The 21,806-nt window shown below is 43.5% G+C and overlaps 1 protein-coding gene and 1 non-coding gene across 6 annotated transcripts; both read left to right on the top strand.

The window, feature by feature from the left end:
* Nucleotides 1-269: 269 nt before the first annotated feature.
* ep400 (E1A binding protein p400) lies at nt 270-21,419 on the top strand. 5 transcript variants are annotated; one of them, XM_037257789.1, is made up of 53 exons: nt 270-446; nt 1,259-2,615; nt 2,699-2,806; nt 2,897-2,978; nt 3,226-3,345; nt 4,846-5,240; nt 5,333-5,632; nt 6,196-6,381; nt 6,459-6,599; nt 6,681-6,759; nt 6,849-6,880; nt 6,957-7,014; nt 7,125-7,208; nt 7,801-7,911; nt 8,265-8,455; nt 8,531-8,708; nt 8,790-8,926; nt 9,005-9,174; nt 9,296-9,470; nt 9,555-9,691; nt 9,980-10,166; nt 10,480-10,649; nt 10,751-10,932; nt 11,113-11,277; nt 11,658-11,810; nt 11,938-11,993; nt 12,093-12,382; nt 12,620-12,822; nt 12,983-13,152; nt 13,523-13,719; nt 13,827-13,938; nt 14,057-14,347; nt 14,450-14,524; nt 14,713-14,850; nt 14,932-14,976; nt 15,092-15,245; nt 15,375-15,610; nt 15,733-15,906; nt 15,982-16,029; nt 16,118-16,254; nt 16,377-16,433; nt 16,522-16,600; nt 17,222-17,389; nt 17,484-17,529; nt 17,611-17,717; nt 17,796-18,000; nt 18,667-18,794; nt 18,924-19,148; nt 19,309-19,483; nt 19,565-19,707; nt 19,945-20,106; nt 20,179-20,256; nt 20,451-21,419. In XM_037257789.1, exons 2-53 carry the CDS (start codon nt 1,290-1,292, stop codon nt 20,739-20,741), a joined length of 9,057 nt encoding a protein of 3,018 aa, XP_037113684.1. In that variant the 5' UTR covers nt 270-446; nt 1,259-1,289; the 3' UTR covers nt 20,742-21,419. The 5 variants fall into 5 exon arrangements, with proteins under 5 accessions (XP_037113684.1, XP_037113687.1, XP_037113686.1 ...); XM_037257792.1 differs by having other exon boundaries at nt 18,667-18,755; nt 18,963-19,148; XM_037257791.1 differs by having other exon boundaries at nt 18,673-18,794.
* LOC119127863 lies at nt 13,299-13,426 on the top strand. Its single transcript, XR_005098918.1, has one exon. It is a non-coding gene; the product is annotated as a small nucleolar RNA SNORA49 (small nucleolar RNA).
* Nucleotides 21,420-21,806: the final 387 nt, after the last annotated feature.

The following is a 21,806-nucleotide window of genomic DNA, read 5'->3' on the forward strand; positions in this document are numbered from 1 at the left end:
ACAATTTTGATTCACTCACGTCACGTTTAATTAACATAATATACAATGTCATGGGCACAAGCTCCCATCATTTGGTACCTCTCCGGTGTTTTGAATAATCAAAAACGCCCGAATCCCATGCGTGATGCGATGGCAAACACAAACATTATTCGCTATTTATTTAAAAAAAAAAAAAAAATACCTTAAAATACGTGCACAAAATGTATATAAAATATAAACAACGGCAAATTATTCTCGCCCTCAACTTCCTGTACAACGGAACTACAACCGGGTTAAGCCATGGGTCACTCCGGTCGCCATGTTGCTCAATGAAATTAGCTTCCAACATTGAATATCCGTTAGCAATATTGTTACATTCATATACGCCGTATAATGTTTGTTACTACATCAGTCTTGTTATAAAATGACGTAGGTAATATTAAACGACGAAAGAAGACCCGTAACATGTAAGTAATGTAGCATATACGGTTTAATATATTCTTCGTAAATGTTGGCCTTCTAGCAATAACAAGCTAATACTCTTAGCTTTTGCTAGCTCGCTCACCGTAGCGAGGGTATTTGTGTGGGCAGAAATAGCATTGTACCAGGTCTGGCCATACATTATGTACAGTGTATATAGTGTAGATATTATAACTATCGTTGAATCTTTACTATCAGAGTTGGCAGACATGCAGGTTTAATAATAGAAGTACATGAAGTGTTCGCCGGGTGGCTAGCGCTAACGTTACGCCCCTGAGCGATTTCGTTATTTTGACAGAAGATCTACCGTAGGACACTTAACTCTGACATTGTTAGTATTCCGAATCAATATTGTGTCCAGCCTATGGTGACTTATCATGGAAATTTAAATGCATTATTGGCTATTGCAAGTAAAATAAAAATATATATACATACATATAACGTTATTTCATATCTCTCCTATGCAAGTTTATTGCAGTTATTAAATTGTGGGGCCTACAGTATAAGTGGATTTATCGAGGCAACAAGTTTCACCTTTCACGCAAAATCTACTTTCAATGAGACTCAAATGAACTGTCGGTATTTGATGTAATACAGTATGTTGGATGCTGTTGAAGACGTGCAGCACAGTATTCTGGTTACAACAACGCTTTCAAGATTTACTAATATTAAGCACATAATTCCATTTTAAAAGCTAAATTGTCATGAATATAATCTGACATTTACATCGGAACAACATAAAATCCTTCAAATGTACATTTTTGAGTTTTCTGATTCTTTTCCCTACCTTTCTCGACAGATTGAGAGAGGTAGTGTAAGAGTGTCACGCAATGCACCATGGAAGTGGGTCGCAGAATATTCAACGACAACTCCAAAGACCCAAGTCTGTCAGTGCCTCAGAAGCTGAGGATCATCAGCAGCAAGCAACCATGGCAGCTTCACAGCAACAAACTACTGTTGCTCACCCTCAGTCACCCGTGACCACGTTTTCTTCTGCTGCCAGCCCATCAGCTCCCCAATCTCCCAATTATCAGATAATCATGAGTCGCAGCCCAGTGACTGGTCAGAACATGAACATCACTTTACAAAATGTGGGACAAATGGTGACTGGCAACCAGCAGATCACCCTAACTTCGCTTCCCCTGCAAAACCCGGCGTCCCCCGGCTTCCAGCATACGACACCACAATGGAGGTTTGAGCATGCGCCGTCATCCTACATCCAGGTCACGTCGCCTTTACCCCAACCCATGCAGCCGCAAAGTCCCACCCAGCATAGCCCAGTCTCACTGCAAGGCGTCACAAGGCCTGGAGCCCCCTCAGCTGCCCTTGGTGTGTGCGGGCAGAGCCCGACACGGTTTGTTGAGGCAGGTATGGTAGTGCGTCAAATCAGTTTAGGCAGTCCATCGGGAACGGGTCATTTTGTATACCAGGATGGCACAGCGCTGGCCCAGATCACACAGGGGACACCTGGTCCAATTCAACTGTCTTCACCAGGTGCACCAGGTTCAGTTAGGGAACGCCGTCTTTCTCAGCCTCACTCACAGACCGGAGGCACCATTCACCATCTTGGACCTCAAAGTCCCGTGGCTACCAGTACTGCTCTCTCCACTTTGGGCAGCCCTGGACACATTACCACTTCTAACCTACCTCCACAGATCAGCAGCATCATACAAGGAAAGCTCGCACGCCCTGTGATATTTGATAAGATTTCACAGGGAGTAGTTGCTGCGGTTGGATCCTCACCCACGGCATCTTTTACGATCCCTTCCACCCTCCCATCCTCCAGCCCCTCACTCACCAGCCCCTCCCAAGCAAATACCAACAATCCACTTGCGGCGACCAACACTGCAGTAGGCACTGTTAAAAAACTGGTTCCAAAGAGGTTAGAGGAGATTCCTCCTTCTACTCCAGAGATTGCCCAGCTACGCAAACAGTGCTTAGAGCACCATGCCAAGAAGATGGACAGTTTAAAGGAGGTGTTCAAGGAATACCTCATAGAACTCTTCTTTCTTCAGCATCTTCAAGGAAACATGATGGACTACTTGGCTTTCAAAAAGAAGCCTTGTGTTCCTTTATATACTTACTTAAGACAGAACGACTTGGATCTAGAAGAGGAGGAGGAAGAGGAGGAACAATCTAAGGTTATCAACGATGAGGTAATGCGTTAGCCAGCTTTGACTGCTAACCTTTTCTTTCTTTCCTTGAATAGCGCTCCTTTAAAACTTTTTGCTTCTCTCAGGTAAAAGTTGGCACAGGAAAAGATGGCCAAGCAGTGACACCTGTTGCCATAGCAACACAGCTTCCTCCCAATGTGTCTGCAGCGTTCTCTGCCCAGCAGCAATTTCAGGTAATAAATGCAATCCTTATGTGACACATCGTCTGCGACGGATTATGGATAGCCAACAAGGACATCTCCCTTGAATTTCCCGTGGGACAGGGTCTCCAAGGGCCAGCTGGCACGCTTGCCAACCCCGCTGAGATGGATGCCTTCAAGAGGCAACAGGCGATGGTGCAAGCAGGTAGGGCGAGGATCCAAAACTCCTGTCTGTCGCTATTTTCCCCCGTTTGCTTTGGTTTTTGTTCTTTTTCTTTTCTCCCTTTAATTGCTTCTGCTTTTAGATATTTGGCATCCTCTACTAGCGCTCTATGTTGAAGTATTTTCTTCGAGGAAGGCGAGTTGGCCTGTGAGGTCTTCCGAAGGTCATTGCCCTGTGCAGAGTACTTGTTTTCCCCCGTTATGAGGGTATTGTGTGTTTTAAATCCCAGATCAGGCTAAAAGATCCCGGATTGACGTTGGTCGCCATGGGCTGATTTTCCAGCATCCTGGTGTAGCTCCTTTAGGATCGCCTGGCGTGCCACTCCAACAGCTTATGCCAACTGCGCAAGGTAGGGGTGCTACAACGAGGCCCTCCCTTCTTCTCATGCCGCTGGATGATTCCCTTTCTACACATGAAGAAGACTTAAGTATCTGAGCCAAAACGGTCACCTTTGACAAATAAACTTCGGGCAGCATCATTCAGCCGATCCTTCAGATGCTGGATTTCTCAGCAGTCCTTCCTCAGGAAATGCAGGCTTAGTTCTACTACACTCTGAACTCTCAACTCTGTCAGGATGAAATGGGAAGAAGATTTTCCAACTGTGAAGAATAGTCATCACACACTGGGAAGATGCCTTGTCTTTTCATTTTCCTTTTGTCGTGTTCTGGGCCATCCTTTGTTATCCATTTCTTTCTCTTTTTTTTTTTTAATTTTGTTTTTTGACTGACTGTCATGTGATGATGGCTTTTTTTTTTTTTGGTGGGTGGGTTAAACTGCAGTTGGATCTAAGAAAGTGGGAACCTGGTGGGAATGAGCACACTTTCTTGTGGGTTTGCCCTCTGAATGACTCCATTTGATGTCACCCTGTCTTTTGGTTTCCCATTGCCAAGTCTTTCACTCTCCAGTTGTACATGCATCAACAAGGTCTCGAAGTCATCCTTCCGAAACCTTTTCATGTTTCTCATGGTCACATTGAGTTGATTTCCCTTCATGTTACTTCATGGCATTTTGTTCTGACTTGGCTTCTTTCCCTCAGTCTAAGTAGGAGGGGAATCATATGGAGGACTTGTGTTCAGCGGACAGGTTTTTGCGATTGTGATGGTGTGGGTGTGTCAGGGCCGGGTGTTGGTGGTGAGACGTGCAGGGAGGTAAGGCAGGCGCTGCTTTAGATTGCACAGCTCCGCTCAGGCCCGCTGTCTGCAAAACCCAGTGTTTGTCTTTTCGCTCATCTCTGTGCTTTGCTGCTATATGAGGCATTCAGATGCCTTGAGTACTGCTAGAATGACATCGCTTTCATGCATGTGAAACATGCCGTTTTTGTGCATCTGCTTTGTATTTTGAGTTTCCCTTTTCCTTTCGCTGTCTTTTTGTTGGTGTGTAATTTTCCTTTACCTTTTAAACATCTTTACTCTTTCAAAATCTCTCTGCATCTATAGTTTTTGACATTTTAAGTACCATATTCAACATGAAATGCAATATTTTGATTTTGCATTAATCTATGTAATGTTTTGTTTGAGAGACATGTAGATGACCACATTAATTTCATTTCCTCTGTAATCATTTTGCCGTATTAGTTTATCATCAGGAAGTAGTATACTTCTGTTCAATCAAGTTCATCTATTTCATTTGGCGCTGTTCTCAGGAGCTCCAATTAAAAACATGAAATTATGATTTCATTCACCATTGGCTTCTATTATTCAGGAAAAGCTAAGCCAAACACCAGTATTCAATTCAAATCGATATTCTAGCAAGAGCAGACATTTTCAGGTCACTAAGGAAATACAAACATCTTTGTTTCTTTTTACATCACTCCCTTGTTTGTTCTATAATTTGTTTTTAATGTGTCTAGGCGGGATGCCGCCTGCACCGCAACTGGTCCAGATTGCAGGACAGAAGCAGAATCAACAACAATATGACCCATCCAAAGGACCTCCAGTGCAGAATGCAGCTAGCCTACATACGCCACCCCCTCAGCTGCCAGGCAGATTGCCACAAGGAGCCCTCCCTATGACTGGCCCCCCAGTGACGCTGTCCCAGCAGGCTCCGATTGTGGAGAGCACAGTCCAACCTGGTGGTCAGCTCCAAGCGCAGGTGAAAGTGCAGACAGGTGGCCCAATCATGGCATCAGTAAATCCCCACACACAACTCCAGGCCCAGCTCCAACATCAGATGCAGTCAGGTCTGCATATCCAGTTGCCTCCCCAGCAGCAGCAAAACCAGACAATGCTACCCTCAGGGCAAGCGGTCAGTCTGCCTGAAGACATGCATATGCACTTTGCACTTGCGTTCGCTTTTGAATCATGATGCAATCTTAAGATTTGTTTCCTTCCCCGTAGACGGTGACTCTTGGTCGTCCTGGTGCGGAGTCAGCTCAACCCATTCAAAGGAATATGACCAACTCAATATCGCTCTCCTCCATGTCGTCTACTTCTGTTCCGACTTCTAATTGTGTTCCCACCACTCAACCAACAAGTCCTCTGCGCCCTCCTGCTACCAATACAAACCCAAGCACCCAGTCCAAACTGGCAGGAACCAATGGTTTTTCCGGCATCAAAACGAGCGGCTTTGGTCAAAGCGCGACCATGCAGTCATCGCAGGAGGCTTCTCAAGATAAACAAGTTGAGCAAGCTAAACTGGTAGGTTTCACGATAACATATCCGTAAGTACACTGGAATGAGCACCATAACTGAGGGGAAAAAAGTGGAAGCAAAGCCATTTAGTTAATTTTAATAGCATTTGGTTAAGCTGTAAGTCTTCATTAAGAAGTACATTAAAGCCTGCAACAGATTAAAGGCATTTCTAGTCATGTGATGTATTCTGTTGTATTGTTATTTTGTTGTACCTTACGTAAAGTGCTTTGTTACAGCAACAGCTGTTGTGAAAGTGCTGTATAAATAGAGATGTGTTGTATTGTTATTGAAGAAAGATTTTTTTTGTTACGACTGGTTGAATGAACTTTTTAAGTACCGTAATTTTCGGACTATAAGTCGCACCGGAGTATAAGTCGCACCAGCCATAAAATGCCCAAAAAAGTGAAAAAAAACCATATATATGTATATAAATCGCTCCTGAGTATAAGTCGCCCCCCCCACCCAAACTATGAAAAAAAAACCGCGACTTATAGTCCGAAAATTACGGTAAGTCTTAAATTATCATGACAATAAAAATTTGACTTATTATTTTCTCTCCTCATCCTTAGGAGAATCAAGTGCACCAACGCATCTCTGAACTAAGAAAGGATGGCCAGTGGTCAGCCAGTAGGCTTCCCAAAGTTGTGGAGGCCTCTCGTCCAAAGTCCCATTGGGACTACCTCTTGGAGGAGATGCAGTGGATGGCCGCTGACTTTGTCCAGGAGAGGAGATGGAAAGAAGCTGCTGCAAAGAAGGTATGAGGGAAATGTTAGAGTCTCTAGACTTCAGAATTTGAAATAGAAAGTCAAAATATCTTTTGATTCTGTTTCAGATGGCACGCACGTGTGCACGTTACCATCAAGAGCAGAGGAAAAGTGAAGAGAGGTCAAATAAAGAAAGGGAACTTCATCTTCGCCACATTGCCGGCACAATTGCCAGAGAAGTGGAATTCTTTTGGTCCAACATTGAGCAGGTATGCTTCCTGAAATGTAATGATCAGTCATCACTCACAATTACATCCCTACCAAAATTTTAATGCGTCACTTTTTGTCAGGTTGTGGAAATTAAACTTCACTTTGAAATTAATGAAAAGAGGATTAGAGCGCTTAGTTTACAGAAAGCATCAGTCAAAGGTATGGCGTATTCAGTTCATTTTTTTTATTTTTCTATACTCAAGAAAGCATAATAAACATCATACAAACTGAAATTGTTCTTGTACCAGGTCACTCTGTTGGAGAGACACCTGATAAAGAGGTATGTTCTCTGTTTTAACACAAATATGATCATCTAAAAATCACATTTTACATCTTGTTTATATTTTTGTTTGTAGGAGCGTCACAGTGTGTATAGAAAAAGAAAATCTAATTCACCTTTGAGTGTTGAAGCGGGTATGTTTTAAACAATCAAGTTGTAATTTTTTTTTTAATTGAAATAACGTGGTGTGAAGGGCAAATTCCTAATGTAAAATTCCTGAATATCTTTTTTGTGTGTGTTCTAGATGAAGAGAGCACAATAGAGGAACAAGAAGTTACGGAGGGAGAAGCCGATTACAAAACAGAGTTGGTTGAGCTTGCCAAAGATGGTAATTACTCTCTATGCCTCTCTGTCCAGACCCCCCTCTGTTAGACGTTTACTGTATAAGATATTAGCATTTTTTGTTTTTACGTCACTGAACTTTAAACCATACATTTGGGAACGTAAGACATGGCCAGCAGCAGTGTAAATTTAGCCAATGTGTACAATGTACAATATATGTTGGTGTTAATGTTAGTGCACCTTACAAAGCACTCACAATATGAGTCAGTATTCGTGTACGATCAAAATTATTTGAAGCCAACTCAGTTTTATGTTGAGACTACTTTAAATGTGACGTTTTTTTCTGTCGTAACTCTCGTCCCAAAAACATCCCTTTGTGTAGGAGAGCTACAAATCACTCTCAGCCGTTCCACTTCAATTCACATCAATACACTATCGTATTAAAATAGAAACAACAATTTGTATGACGATTTATTTTAGGAGACGCCAGAATGCATCTTTGGCATCCATTCACATCAATAGAGTTGATTTGAGTTAAGAGCATGATCATGGCAATTAAACTTGTGAGTCAGGGTGCCATTGTATATCAAAATTCTATACAGTATTTCTTACTTGATTACTTTTTTGTAATTTTTTAGCTGAGTTGCCCCTGGATGCTTTGAGGAAGCAATATGCCGGTGCCTATGCTGACAGCTTTGAGTGGCCTCAGCCAAGTCCGTCAAGTAATCAGGATGATGAAGAGACTGAAGGTGCCAGTGTGCTCTGAAAAAATGTTTTGTTTATGTGTTTCTTTTGTTCTGTTTGTTTTTTACACATTTGGACCGAAAAAAAAGGGGGGAAAAACACAATGGTCATTGAAATAACGTAGAATCTGGCATGAGTGGAAAGTCAAAGCTTATGGGAGAATGTCTTGGATAGATGAGATTTCTTTTTTAATCCATGCATTGTAGTCTTCTCTCTGTTTCTATTCTGTCTGCAGTTACAAGGTATTTCATTGACAATTGTGAATTATTCTTTCCTTAACAGAAGATGCCGCCACTTTTTGCAGATGTATTTATTTGTCCTTCCTTCCTTCCTAAATTTATTGCTCTGTAATTTTCAGCAATAACGTGTCCTGCAAGGAGTCCACCTGAGGCAGTTCTCATAGACTCTCTGCTTATTGTGGACCAGTTTCGTAGTCCCGACAAGACCTCTTCTTGCAATTCTGAGGGGAAAGCTGCAAGGGACATATCTGAGGTGGCTGCTGCAACCGAGCTTCTTCTGCCGAAGGGTACCCTCAAGTCCACTTCCTCGGTAAGACCCATAGACAGGTTGAACGGATCATTTCACATATTTTTGGTTGATGTTGTCATTGTTTTATTTGACTAGACTCTGACTCCGGCACCATTTCTACTACACGGCGCACTGCGAGAATATCAGCAAATTGGTGTTGACTGGCTGGTAAACCTATACAAGAAGCATCTAAATGGTATCCTCGCTGATGAAACAGGCCTTGGCAAAACTGTTCAAACCGTTGCTTACATGGCTCACTTAGCTGGCCAAGAGGGTATGCTTCTATTGCTGTTATTTGCATGGTTTCTGCAAATGTATCATATCTAATGTAATAAATGTTCTTTTTCTCCAACAGGTATTTGGGGTCCCCACCTCATTGTGGTTAGGACTTGCAAATTGCTCAACTGGGAAGTGGAGTTTAAGCGCTGGTGTCCTGGCCTTAAAATCCTCTTGTATTTGGGAACGGAGAGAGAGCGTAAATCACAGAGAACGGTAGGTGTTTTTGTGGTAATGAAAACTATATGATCACTTTATCAAGAAACGTATCATCTGGGCTGATCTGCTCCCCAGTGGTGGCGTGAAGAAAACAGCTTCCATGTATGTGTAACATCGTACAAGCTGTTGATGAAGGACCGCAACCATTTTCTGAGGCAAAAGTGGAGACACCTGGTTCTGGATGAGGTGCAACTCATCAAAAATATGACTGAAAAACATTGGGAAACCATATTTGCCCTTCAAAGGTGAGTAGCATTGTTTTTCTGATGATGCCATTTTGAGCTTGTGACATTCTTTCACAATCACTTGAATCTGTTAACCGATTATTTATTTTTTTCTCCCCTTCTTCTCTTGTGAATTGTACAGTGTGCAGCGGATCCTCCTCATCAATACCCCACTACAGAATACTCTAAAGGAGCTATGGACGATGATCCACTTCCTCATGCCAGGAATAACAAGGCCCTACTCTGACTTCCCTGTTAAGGCAGGCACTGACCAGAATCAGGACTACTGTCACAAACTTGTCATTCGTCTGCACAGGGTTGGTATACTAATACTAACAATAGCTCTGGAGTGTAACTCCTCTACATACTGTTGTGCATTACCCACTTAATCTTACCTTTAGATGATTCAGCCTTTCATTCTGAGGCGCTCCAAACGGGAAGTGGAAAAGCAGTTGCCTAAAAAGTATGAGCACATCCTGAAGTGTCGCCTCTCCGGCAGACAGAAGAGCCTGTATGAGGATATCCTTACTCAACCTGGGTGAGATTTTTTTCTTGTTCAACCTCAAGGAAATAACACGTATGATTCACATTTTGTGACCGTTTTCAGCTCTGTAATAGCATACATTGGAAAAACCTGTCAACTTGGAACATCGCAGAGGACCAATTTGTGTTGTTTTTAACAAAGTCAAATTGTTAATTGTAGGACTGATGCACTTTTGATTTTGATTACTTACATTGTACACCATAAATTCCCTCTATCGCCTTTCAATTGGATTATAGACGTAGGCATATAAATTAACGTGTTCATTGATGGCTTTGGTTTTAGATCCCAGGAGGCTCTGAAGACTGGCCATTTTGTCAGCGTGCTTCAAGTCTTGATGCAGTTGCAGCGTGTGTGCAACCACCCGGATTTGGTTGTACCTCGAGAGACAAGCAGCTCCTTCTTCTGCACTCCTCTGCAATATAATTGCCCATCACTCATACTGGAAGCAATGCAGGATGACTCCAACAAAGTATACACTTTTTATCTGTATTCAGATTCTCATACTTTCCCCTGTCTTTTTTCTACAATAGTTAGGCAGATTAAAGACCTGTTCAACCTATGGGTTTATTCATCTGTATCTCAAAGTCAAAGACCTATATTCTTTTGACGTACTGCTCATATCACTTTTCAGATACTGTTAATCCTCAGTACCAAAATTGCTGCACTATGATAGTAGTAGCATCGTAGTTCTTTTTACCATTCTTTATTTTTACATTGCAGTATTTTATGACATTGATATGCTACAATATCATCATCTCTTGTCCTTGACTTTATCGTTTTAGGATGCAGCGCTGTCCCTGTTTGATTTGATCAGCAATGAGAATCAGCTGACTCGGTATCAGATTGAAGAAGTAATGCCCAAACTAAAGGTCACACAACAGCTCATAGAGGAGATCTACAGTGGTCCCGAACCACCGCCACATCCCAAGCCATGTCCAATAAAACCAATGAGGTTTGAAAGAGAACTTTTTTTTTTTTTTTTTTTTTTTTTTTAATCAACTGAGTATTACAAGATTTTTTACATTGTGATGTTGTAATGTCTTACCTAATTAGATTGTTCCAGCCAGTGCAATATGGGACAAAGCCAGAAGGGCGGCTAGTTGCCATTACAAGTGCAGTAGGACAAAATCCTCAAACAAGCTCTTCTGCTACAACCAACTCTGTTTCCTCATCCAACTCAGCCCAGGCAAAGGGAAAGTCCCCAGTCACTACTGCGGCTACTACAGCAACTCAAGGTAAGAAATCAACTCGTTTTATCGGATTTAGCTAAATATGCACTGTAACCTCCACAACCAATCCAACAATTTGTATTGCTTTTTGTTTTTGTTCAGTAATTTTTACCCATGGTAGGGATTCAGGCTGAAGTTTATATTGCTATATTTTGTGTATTTTTATATTATTCCTTCTCAATAAAGGAGGGGATGCAGTGAAAATTGCTCAGCTGGCCAACATAGCTGGAAGTCAGAATCGTATCTCTCAGCCAGAGACTCCTGTCACGCTGCAATTTCAGGGCAACAAATTCACGTTGTCCCCCAGTCAACTTCGCCAGCTCACCACTGGACAGCCCTTGCAGCTCCAAGGTACATAAGATGTTGTTAATATGGCATATGGCCAGGTATCATCATTAAACTTGTGATTTGTGCTGTCGTGTTTTTGTTTAAAAAATTGTGTGCTATGATGCATTCATGTATTAACAGTGTAGCAACTTGAGCTAAAAAAAGAATTGTGTGCTATGATGCATTCATGTATTGTATTAACTATGTATGCAGCAACTCGAGCTCAATCATCACAAACTGTTGTTCCTAGTACCGCTCAGCCATTGTCCTAAAAAGATCATTTAACTGATTGCACCAGCATCAGATCAGCCTGAACATATTGGCACCGCTTCCCTCGACAGTCATAACAAACCTTTTTTGTAATGTCTTTAAATCAGCACCCATTGTAATTGCTTGATTTTTAGGAAACATTCTACAAATTGTGTCAGCTCCTGGGCAGCAAATCATCAGGCCCCAGGGTTCTATGGTTATGCAAACAATGGCACAAGCTGTCCCTAACTCCAATGCTTCAGCTTCACCCAGTGCACCTCATCCAGCTCTACCAACTGTCCAGCAAGGTGACTCATCCATTACCATTCCATATCATACATCTTGTCTTTCGAAGCCGATTTGATCCCAACGATTAGCAGTAGAATGCGACTTGCAAGGATGTTTCCTTCAGCTCATACAGTATATTTGGAATAGGTGTGACAACAAATGCCACAGCAACCTCGAACAGGCTCACGACTCCTTCTTCACAGGTACGGACATTATTTCAGAGACAGCTTGAAAAACGACGGGCCAGTTGTAATGTATTGTACTGAATCTAAAAAACGTGTGGCCTTGTCATTTTCCTTTAGGAGTCTTCAGAAGAAAAGACCCGGCAGGCTAAGCAGCGGTTGAGCCTTCTCTTTGAAGCAAACGAGCGACGCTGCAGCCGCCGAGTTCTATATGGGTCAGACTTGTTGCAGGCGTGCACTGTGAGCTCAGAGCCTGGCCACTCTGCGCTGACTGCAGGAGGATGGATGTGGGTGGGCCGGGAGAGTTGCGTCAGGGCCCAGAACACCTTTGTGGCAACCACCTCTGCACTGCAGTCTGCTCTGCTGTCTCTTGAGAATCGAATGCAAGCTACCAACAGCCTTGGCAAAGGGTGCTTACTGTTTTACCACATTGTTGAAGCTTGAGTGCTTAAGAAAACTGAATTGTATATTACAAGGTTAGAAAAGGTTTTGGGAGGGCATTCATTTATCTATGGCTTGTAGTATAAAATATATAGTTAGATGTGATCATAATTGAAATTCTACAGAGATTAAAATGTTCAATCATGCATTTACGTGTCATAATGATCCAAGGCTAAAAAAAAACCTCTCCTCTTTTCACCACGTAGGCTGCTATGCGTGGTGCCTACAGCTGTTGCGCCACCGCCTCAGTTATATGCAGCCAATCCTCCCACCCCTTACACCATAAAACAAAGGTTATTCCACAGTCACCTCCAGGAATCCTTTGCTTCCCATGCTTGTGACATACACCACTTGGTGGCCAGGCATCACTTCTGTTCTCCGGATCCTCAGCTAATGCAGATGGATTCAGGTCAGTTAGTTTCTCTTCCCACCTGTTGCGTATCTACACTGATGTTGTTCAGTTTTCTTCATCTGATGCTGTGCATTTTTTCCCCCCAAAGTGCATGTCGTGCAGAGGGTGAAAGGCAAACCTAAGAAGGATATTAACTGTATATGTTTTCCATCCAAAGGCAAACTAGAAGCCCTGGCCATTCTGCTGCAGAAGCTTAGGTCAGACAATCGCCGTGTCCTCATCTTCACTCAGATGATGAAGATGCTTGATATCCTGGAGGCATTCCTCGATTATAGGCAGCTCACTTATGTGCGTGTGGATGAAAGCTACACTCCAGATGAACGACAGGTAAAAAAAAAAAAAGTTGTTGTGTTGGGCCTTCTGTAGCACGTTTTTTTTTATGTCAGTGAGACATAGCTGTTTCTTTCTAGAATTTGAGACCTCAATAGTGTAAAAGCAAATCACATACTGTGATGGATTGTTAGAGGTTGTTGCCTCCCCGTCTAACACCAGAACCTCCCAGTGACAGTGCAGAGTTCTGGCTCAAGGGGATATATTATTGTGCATGTTTCCCTCCCTGCTGGATTCTGTTCCTCACAGGGCCAGAATTGTTGCACACATCAACATAGCTATAACCCCCGACCGTTGTTGGTGCTGCTGCTATGTTGTTGTTTGAAAGATTCCCCCCACACACACTCACATGCTGTTCTCCTTGCAGGAGACCATAAGGACCTTTAACAGGAACAGGCCAATTTTCTGCAGCATTCTGACAAACCACTGCTGCTCTTCAGTCGGAACTATGCTTGATGCAGATGCCATCATTTTCTATGACACAGACCTAAATCCTAGCATGGATGCCCGCACCCAGGAATGGTGTGACAAACTTGGGCGTGCTAAAGATATCCACATTTACAGGTAATATATTTTGTGCAAACTCACCAGTTCTTGTTTTATATTTGTTTATGCTCACTACCTCAACAATTTGGGAGTTTGTCAAGACATTCCCATGTTTGTTTGCTCAGATTGGAGAGTGGGAACTCGATTGAGGAGAAACTATTAAAGAATGGAACCAAGGACCTAATCAGAGAGGTGGCTGCACAGGGCACTGATTATACTCTGGCTTTCCTCACACAAGTAAGATCAGTTCATCCTTATTTTGTCCCTCACTCTCAGAAGAGCCGTTCGTGCCTGTTTATTATACATACCTATTAGATTACTTATGGTAAATGACTCTTTTCTGGCCTAATTATAGCGGACAATCCAGGATTTGTTTGAGGTGGAGGCAGGCTCAGGGGAAAAGGTGGAGGAGTTTGTTGTCCTTCACCAGGAGCCATCAGCCTCCGAGACCATCTCTCCAAAAGTAGCTAGACCCTACATCCAAGCTCTCCATAGTATTAACTTGGAGGATTCACCAGAAGCAGACGGTGTGAAAGTAGAGGATGCAGAGATAACAGGCAAGCATTCGGAACTGGCTGACGCGTCAGAGAGCCAGACTAAAGAAGAGCCTGTTGAGATGGATCAGTTGAATGCAGTTATGGAGCAGGTAGGTACCTTCCTTGATTGTATTTTGTCACTGAACAAATAGAGAGAAGCAGTTTTAATATTGTTTCGATGATGATTTCTGTTTCTGCGTTATTTCAAACAGCTCACTCCAATTGAAAGATATGCTCTGAACTACCTGGAGTACCTTCATATCAGTGACGATGAAACTGCTCTCAAGGTAACACAATCTGATGCTCATGTGGTATACATATGAATTATGGTCTAATCGTTGTGTCTGAGCTGGCGTATCAAATCGTGAAAAAATTGGACCAGCATTCAAATGAATGCAAACATGACTGCTTTTGACTCTTCAACTCTCCAGATGTCATGCTGTTCTGAGTAACTCATTCGTGACATTCTGCTCAGGAGCGATTGGAGTGTTCTAAGAGGGGCTGGGAGCTGCAGCAACTGCAGAAACTGAAAGAGGAGGAGGAGGAGGACCGAGAGCTGATGGAGGGCGCCGAAGAGCTTTTCACCTACACAAGAGAAGACGCTTACAATATGGTGACTGGTCTTTAAATCTTGCTTTTCACAACCGGTTATCTGCTATGTTTAACAGTATTGTCAAACCTTTATTTTCATTAGGAGTATGTCTTTACTGCTGAGGATGGACATACAGAAATCATGCCGGTAAGAGATGTCTTTTGTGTGTGTGTGTGTGTGTGTGTTTGGGCATATTCCCTACCCTAAGTTTCTCTTTGTCAGTTGTATAAAAATGTGTTTTTTCGTTGTAATCACAACATAGGTTTGGACTCCACCGACACCACCACAGGATGACAATGATATTTACATCGACTCTGTAATGTGTCTGATGTATGACACCACGCCCATTCCTGAGGCCAAGTTACCTCCAATCTATGTCCGCAAGGAGCACAAGAGACTGAAACTGGACCCCTCAGGTACAGGACGCTCTAATCATGTTATTCTCACTTGTCTTTATTCGACACTTCTTAGATCAAACCAATTCGCCCATTTCGGTGCCTTCTTTCCCCACTAATTTTCTAGTGAAAATATTTTTTGTCTTTCAGCAGCAGCTAGGAAGAAGAAGAAGGGCCATGGGGAAACCGTAATTCCACCACGCTCCCTTTTCGAAAAGGCCAGCATGCTGAAGGTTCGCAGAGAAGGGAAAGACCAGAAAAAGAACTTTTCTCTCAAGCAGCAGGCACCCTTCGCCAAGCCTCTGCCTTCACTGGTTAAACCCACTATGGAGGCTGGTCAGGACAACCCAGAGTGGCTCATCAGTGAAGACTGGGCTCTACTTCAGGTACTCAGCCCACTAGTCTCTTTCTTGGGGAGATGTATCTTACAAGCGTCCCTTGACTGCATCTCGGTGAAACACAGACGTTTTATGCTTATTTTGACTCTAAGACTGATTGTTTATTACAGGCTGTGAAACAACTGCTCGAGTTGCCCCTGAACCTGACTATCGTGTCTCCTGCGCACACACCCAACTGGGATCTGGTGAGTGATGTGGTGAACTCCTGCAGCCGCATCTACCGCTCTCCTAAGCAGTGTCGTAACCGCTACGAGAACGTCATCATTCCCAGAGAAGAGGGCAAGGTAGTGCACCACTGTTTAACTGAATATTGAAACAACCATTTGTCATATTTTAACCAATGTCTGTAATATTTTCAGTTGATGTTTGAGGCTAACCCTAAGAAGAAAACAAAGAGCATCTACAAGGTGCTATATTCTCTTTTATTTTATTTTTAATTCTTCAACTATTAGGATCACTAAACTTTTCTTCTTCCGTGCTTGTCTTTTCACTCAGTCTAAGAATAGCCGTCCTCTAAGGACCTGCCAGATCTACACGCAAGATGACAACGCCACTCAAATTCAGCTCTATAACAGCCGCTTTGAGCTCATGAAAATTATAGCGAGCAAAAGGAGCCCACCTATCAAACCCTTGTGAGTACAGCATCAGGCAAAATTAACTTAAGCAACGAAATATTACCATCAATACTTGGAGAGGAACGCATTTTATTTCACATCTCAATCTCTGAATGTGTTTAAATCCACTCCTCTTACAGGCTTGGCATGAATCCATTCCAGAAGAATCCCAAACATGCCTCTGTTTTGGCAGAAAGGTAGGCTTTCTGTTGTGATTTTCTTGTAGCATGCTGTATGAATCAAAAAACTACAGAGCAAAACCTAAGAACCATTCCTTTTATGCAGTGGGATAAGCTACGACAAGCCCCTCCCTCCCATTCAGGTGGCATCTCAACGTGCCGAAAGGATCGCCAAAGAGAAAAAGGTAATTGTCAGGATTACTGAGGAGTTGGAGAAAATTTCCATGACTGATACACTATTGCTAAAATCCATACAAAGAATTATTGAAAGTGTTGCCAACAAATTTCATTGTGGTGAGATTATCACGTCAGCTACTGGCTGTGTCGCCTGATTATGACTTCAGTCACCCGTTCCGTTGCAGCAGCAGAGGCTATATGATCCAAAGCCTGCTCTCATGACATAGTTGCGTCTTTAAACCTGTAAATATGCTGGTATAGTAGTATCTGGCCTTTCTGTTTGTTTCTGAGTGTGCGTGAAGATAGGTGGGTCCGAAAATGTATTGATCCAGGGATGAGCGAGTACCGATACCAGCCTAAGCTACAACATACAGTGCCCAAAGCACTTTACAAAACCCCAAGGCAAATAAAATCTGACATTGAGTAAATCCTTCTCAGCAGTAGTTGGCCCTAAACACTATGGCAGTTTGGCACATCAGTCATCTGCGTCAAAAAGAAAGGTCACATTTTTTGTCACTGTGTTAAATGAAATTTACAGTATATGAGTCCCTCAGGTATCAGTGCTCGGTATTGATGAGTACTCATAGTGAATACTTAAAACACAATGTGTACTGTATGTGTACTTGAAGGCCCTGGCGGAGCAGCAGAAGGCTCAGCAGCTAGCGCAACAACAGGCTGGAGCTCCCCAAGGCCAGACTACACCGAGCCAGACCTCTGCAGCTGCCCAGGTTCAGACTCAGGTCTCTCAGGCTGCCACTGCAGCTGGAGCTGTCGCAGTTCCTAATGCAGCTGTTCTGGTGAGAACCAGTCTATAAATCCTCCTTTACAATTGGCCCCTTTAGTGGGGTCCAAAATGTGCAGCTGTCGATACATGCCTGTCATATCTTTCAGGCTGGAGCCATCAAAAACGCCGCAGCCGGAACCACCATCCAGGCTGGTGTGTAGTAGACATACGGTTCACATAAAGGACATTTGCCTTTGCCATAGTTGAATATGTTCTCTTGGTTTGGTCTTGCAGCCGCTGTTGGAGGGAATGTGATTGTGAACACGGTTGCTGGAGTGCCTCCGAGTCCCTTCCAAGCCAACAAACGCCTGGCATCTCCAGTCATACCAGGCACCCTTTCTGTGAGTCATGACGATGACACAAATGTCACACTGTCGAAAAGGATGTCCTTATGGAAGCTGTGTCTGTTGTTCTACTAGCCCGCCGGTCCTGCCGCTGGAGCGCAGGTAGTCCACGGCCAGCAGAGAGCAGTTACAGCGGCTGCCGCCCCTGCTGAAGTGGTCGCCATAGCTACAGGGCAGGGCGTTCGAGCAGTTACCCCGGTAACCGCATCGACTGTCGTTTCAACCACTCTGAGCCCAGTCCAAGCACAGACGCGCCCACTTGTCACTCAAGTAACACAAGGTAATGAACTGGATTCAGTGTCCGTTTTTTCATTTTACCCTTCCAGTAGCGCTGGCCCATTAAGTAAGCAGTTTGTTACTGTGTCCTTGCTGACTTGTACTGCTTGCACTGACATGCCTGCCTGCAAACTCAGAGGAGTTGTTTTACAAAAGCTCAGCCAGTGTTGCAGACCCCCTTAATAAGTGCCCACGAAGTCACAGGCAACATGAGGGAAATGTTTTTCACAATGTGTTCCTTATGACAAGAGAAATCGAGCTGAAAAAAAAAATGAAAAAACAGAAATATTGTGACTATTAAAAGAAGGTATAAAATGCTTCTGAGCTGCAAATATTTTGTGGCCGTTTCCTTGCCTCGCCAGCATAACCTATGAGAAAATTATACGAAAGAGCTGGAGGTCTTTGATGACAAACTGCGGTGCAGTTTGATGGCTCATTTCATGACAAATTCTTGAATACCATACTGTATTTTAAATGTAACTAAAGGGTTGTGTTTACACAGTACATGTCTCAACAGAAAGGGCATGTTTCTTCCAAATGGAAGAATTATCTTCATTATCTGGGGAAAAAATAAATATGTGAAAAAATGAACGTATGTATATGTTGCCCAGCTCTCCCTTCCAGTATTCCATACTCTTTCACTGATTTGAATGTGCTGTACTCTGCCAAGCTACAGGGATGCAGCTTGCACAAGCAAAGGCCTTCACCCCGGCTCACCTGCAGATGATTCGTCAACAGCAGCTTCAGCAACAGCAGCAGGCTGCCTCTCCTCAGATCAAAGCCGTAAGCAAACCCCAGGTAAACAGTACCCACATTTTTTGTTTGTTTTTACCAAAAACTAAAACTGCATTTTCTTTAGATTGCTGTGACATGTATACATTTCAAGTAGAGGAGTTATAATTGAATGCCAAGGATTTGTGTTGACAGGAATTTTTAAAGATGCACAAACATAAGTTGCAGCAACAGCAACAGGTTGCAGCAGCAGTGGCGGCGGCCGCAGCTCAGGGCCAGCATGCTGCAGGAGCCCAGCAGGCCCAAGTGCAGTCCACACAAGCAGCTCAAGCCAATCCTCAGCTAGCAACGGTCACGGCACCAAGACCTGGTTCTGTTTTGACAGGCACCACAGTGACCAATCTACAGGTGGCCAGACTGGTAAATGTGTCTTATTCTCAGTAGTTTGTGTGGTATAATGAGGAATTTGGCATATCTGAAAAATTTGTCGTGTTTTAAATCGTTTATTTTTTAATGAATTTATGGACAATGTGCACATTCATTAATCATTCTTCAACATGCTTTCTGTTTTCCGTTGCAGACCCGAGTACCCACCCAGGGTCAGATTCAGGCCCAGACTGGCCAGACGGCCCAGATGACCCTCACCAAGCCTCCCGTGGTCTCCGTGCCAGCCGTGGTATCATCTGCTGGTGTCACCACTCTGCCAGTCACTGTAGCTGGCATCAGCGTGGCTATTGGCCAGGCCCAGAAAACGGGTATGTTACCAAAATGCTTTCGAAGCCTCAAGGAGCCTTAGCCTGTCATGCTTCTAAATATAACTTTCTCTTCTTGATCAGGTGGTCCTGTGCTGACGCCGTCCTTCCCGCAGATGCAGGTGCAACAGCTGCTTCAGATGAAGAAGCAGCAACAGGCAGCCGTTCAGGCGGCCCAGCAGAAGGCGGGACAGCCACAACAAGGACAGGCAACAGTGCAACAGAAGGTAACCAGGGTCTGCATTAACTAAGTTAAGAAAGCTTCAAGTATGTTTTTTTTCCCACTTAGTGAGGTAAATCGTCAGCCCACCCCATATCCCAGACGCATGTGCTTCATTCCCAAATATGAGCTCTCCCAAATGAGTTTAAAGAATGTATTTTATATCACCAAAACCCAGCATTTGAGCAGGGGTGTAGCCATTTCATATCCATCATAAACGTTTTGTTATGCCATTCCTCTTTAGATTGGCACACAGCAGGTTACGGTACAAGCTGCCCAGCCCAACCAGCAGCAACAGAAGGTGACCTACACTACCACCACACAACTTCAACCCGGGATCAAGCCCCAGTTCTTCACCACATCCATCGCTCAGACGCAGAAATCTACGGGACCTCAGCAAATCCAGGTGCTGTACTTCACTAACAAGTGTGATCAACTTTTGTGGTTTTCCTTGTTTGACTCTTATTATTTTGAACAGGTCGCAAAGCTCCCACAAATAGTGCAGCAGCAGCCCACCGTGGCTAACATTCAGCAAATTGTGTCTTCTTCACAGCAGGTAGGATCTTCATTCAGCATTGTGAGCGAGGGAGGGAGCGAGCAAGCAAAAATAGGGAGGGAGGGAGGGAGGGAGGGACGGAGGGAGGGAGGGAGGGAGTCATTCAGTCACTTGAGTTAGTATAGTTGAGTTTAAAATCATACAAGGCATGTGTCCTCGTAATATTTGGTTGTGTATCCCTTCATCCACATCAGATCCAAACGCAGCCTCAAACCGTGACGCTGACCACATCAGCACCAGCCCAGGTGCAGATGATTCCGGCCGGCACCACTACAGCTCAGGTCGTTCAGCAGAAGCTGATCCAGCAGCAGGTGGTCACCGCGGCCGCCTCACCGCAGATTCAGACGCCGCCCCCCCACAGCCCTGCCCAGCAAGACTCTTCTGCTTCGCAGCCCGTTCAATCCCAGCAGCCTACCAAAGGTCAAGCTCGCCAGGGTGGCATAAGGGCCAAACCGCCTGCCAAGCCCAGCGGGGGGAGCAGTTAGGGGGGGGAGTGAATTCAATCGAAGTTTTTCCCTGCAGTGCACCCTGTTTGCACTCACATGTTCTTTTGCAGCCCACCACCAATAACAACTGTACATACAGAATCCTGTCGGTCAGCATTATATTCTCCAATGTTGAAATCATATTTTGTCAAGAAGTCCACCGTGGTGGGTTTCTGACTTTGTTCATTTGTTGTATTTCTAAATGTTTAAATACAAAAAGAAAAGTACCCCTACTAAAAATGAACCCTCATGTCTCTAACACAACACAGTCGTTGTCTGGCCTTCAGCCTGACCATGAGAACCTGTTGGACATCTGAGGCGTTTTGATATGGAGCTGTCAAACGTGTATTACTAAATAGTCCCTTGCATGTCAACAAATTCCTTTGTCGTGTTTAGATACTGAAAGGAGAGTAGTGCACGTTCCTTCAGTTATTTGGTTGTTTTTTTATTCCAACAAAATACACTGTAAACATGTACGTTAGTACTTTGGGTTTCATCATAAATCCTTCTTTTTTTTATTGATGTCAGAAAATGTAAATATCAGTGAAAAAAAACATTTGTACTTGTAAAGTAGTTGTGCTTTCATTTTTTTTCAACCTAATTGTAATAAAGTGCTTTGTTTTTTACACAGACATCTTTTTTTTAATTGGTTTTCCATTAAACCCATTCTAAGTGCCAGGAAGTCTTGTGAGTTTTTACGGCAGCTGTAGCCATGAGATCAGAATCAGACTCATCTCTGTTAGCCAAGTATGTTCAGAAAAAGAATCAACTAAAGACACAACAAAAAATATCTTTTTCTCCGGTTGGAGTATGGTCCTTTTGGGCCACACGGGTTACAGAATATTGACAGCTGCGAAAATGATGCAGTGAGTCATCAGGCAAAAATCTAGTGACCCGTAGTGCTATAAAAATGACAGTTGTGCAGAGGATGCAGACAATCGTCACGCAATTCAAAGTGAGCAGCAGAGCAAGAAATATAAAGCAGCAAATGTGCACTAAATGCACTAAAGTGCTGTGGAAAAGTGACCAACAGTTATCCGGAGATAGATGAGGAATATACTGTAC

The sequence above is a fragment of the Syngnathus acus genome, chromosome 9, assembly GCF_901709675.1.
Source record: "Syngnathus acus chromosome 9, fSynAcu1.2, whole genome shotgun sequence".
Taxonomy (NCBI): Eukaryota; Metazoa; Chordata; class Actinopteri; order Syngnathiformes; family Syngnathidae; genus Syngnathus; species Syngnathus acus.

What these genes read in the sequence shown, in the direction of transcription:
- ep400 (XM_037257789.1), top strand. Translation starts at nt 1,290, where the DNA reads ATGCACCATGGAAGTGGGTCGCAGAATATTCAACGACAACTCCAAAGA. An exon ending in CTAAGGTTATCAACGATGAG is followed by an intron (nt 2,616 to 2,698) that starts GTAATGCGTTAG and finishes TGCTTCTCTCAG; the next exon opens with GTAAAAGTTGGCACAGGAAA. An exon ending in TGCTACCCTCAGGGCAAGCG is followed by an intron (nt 5,241 to 5,332) that starts GTCAGTCTGCCT and finishes CCTTCCCCGTAG; the next exon opens with ACGGTGACTCTTGGTCGTCC.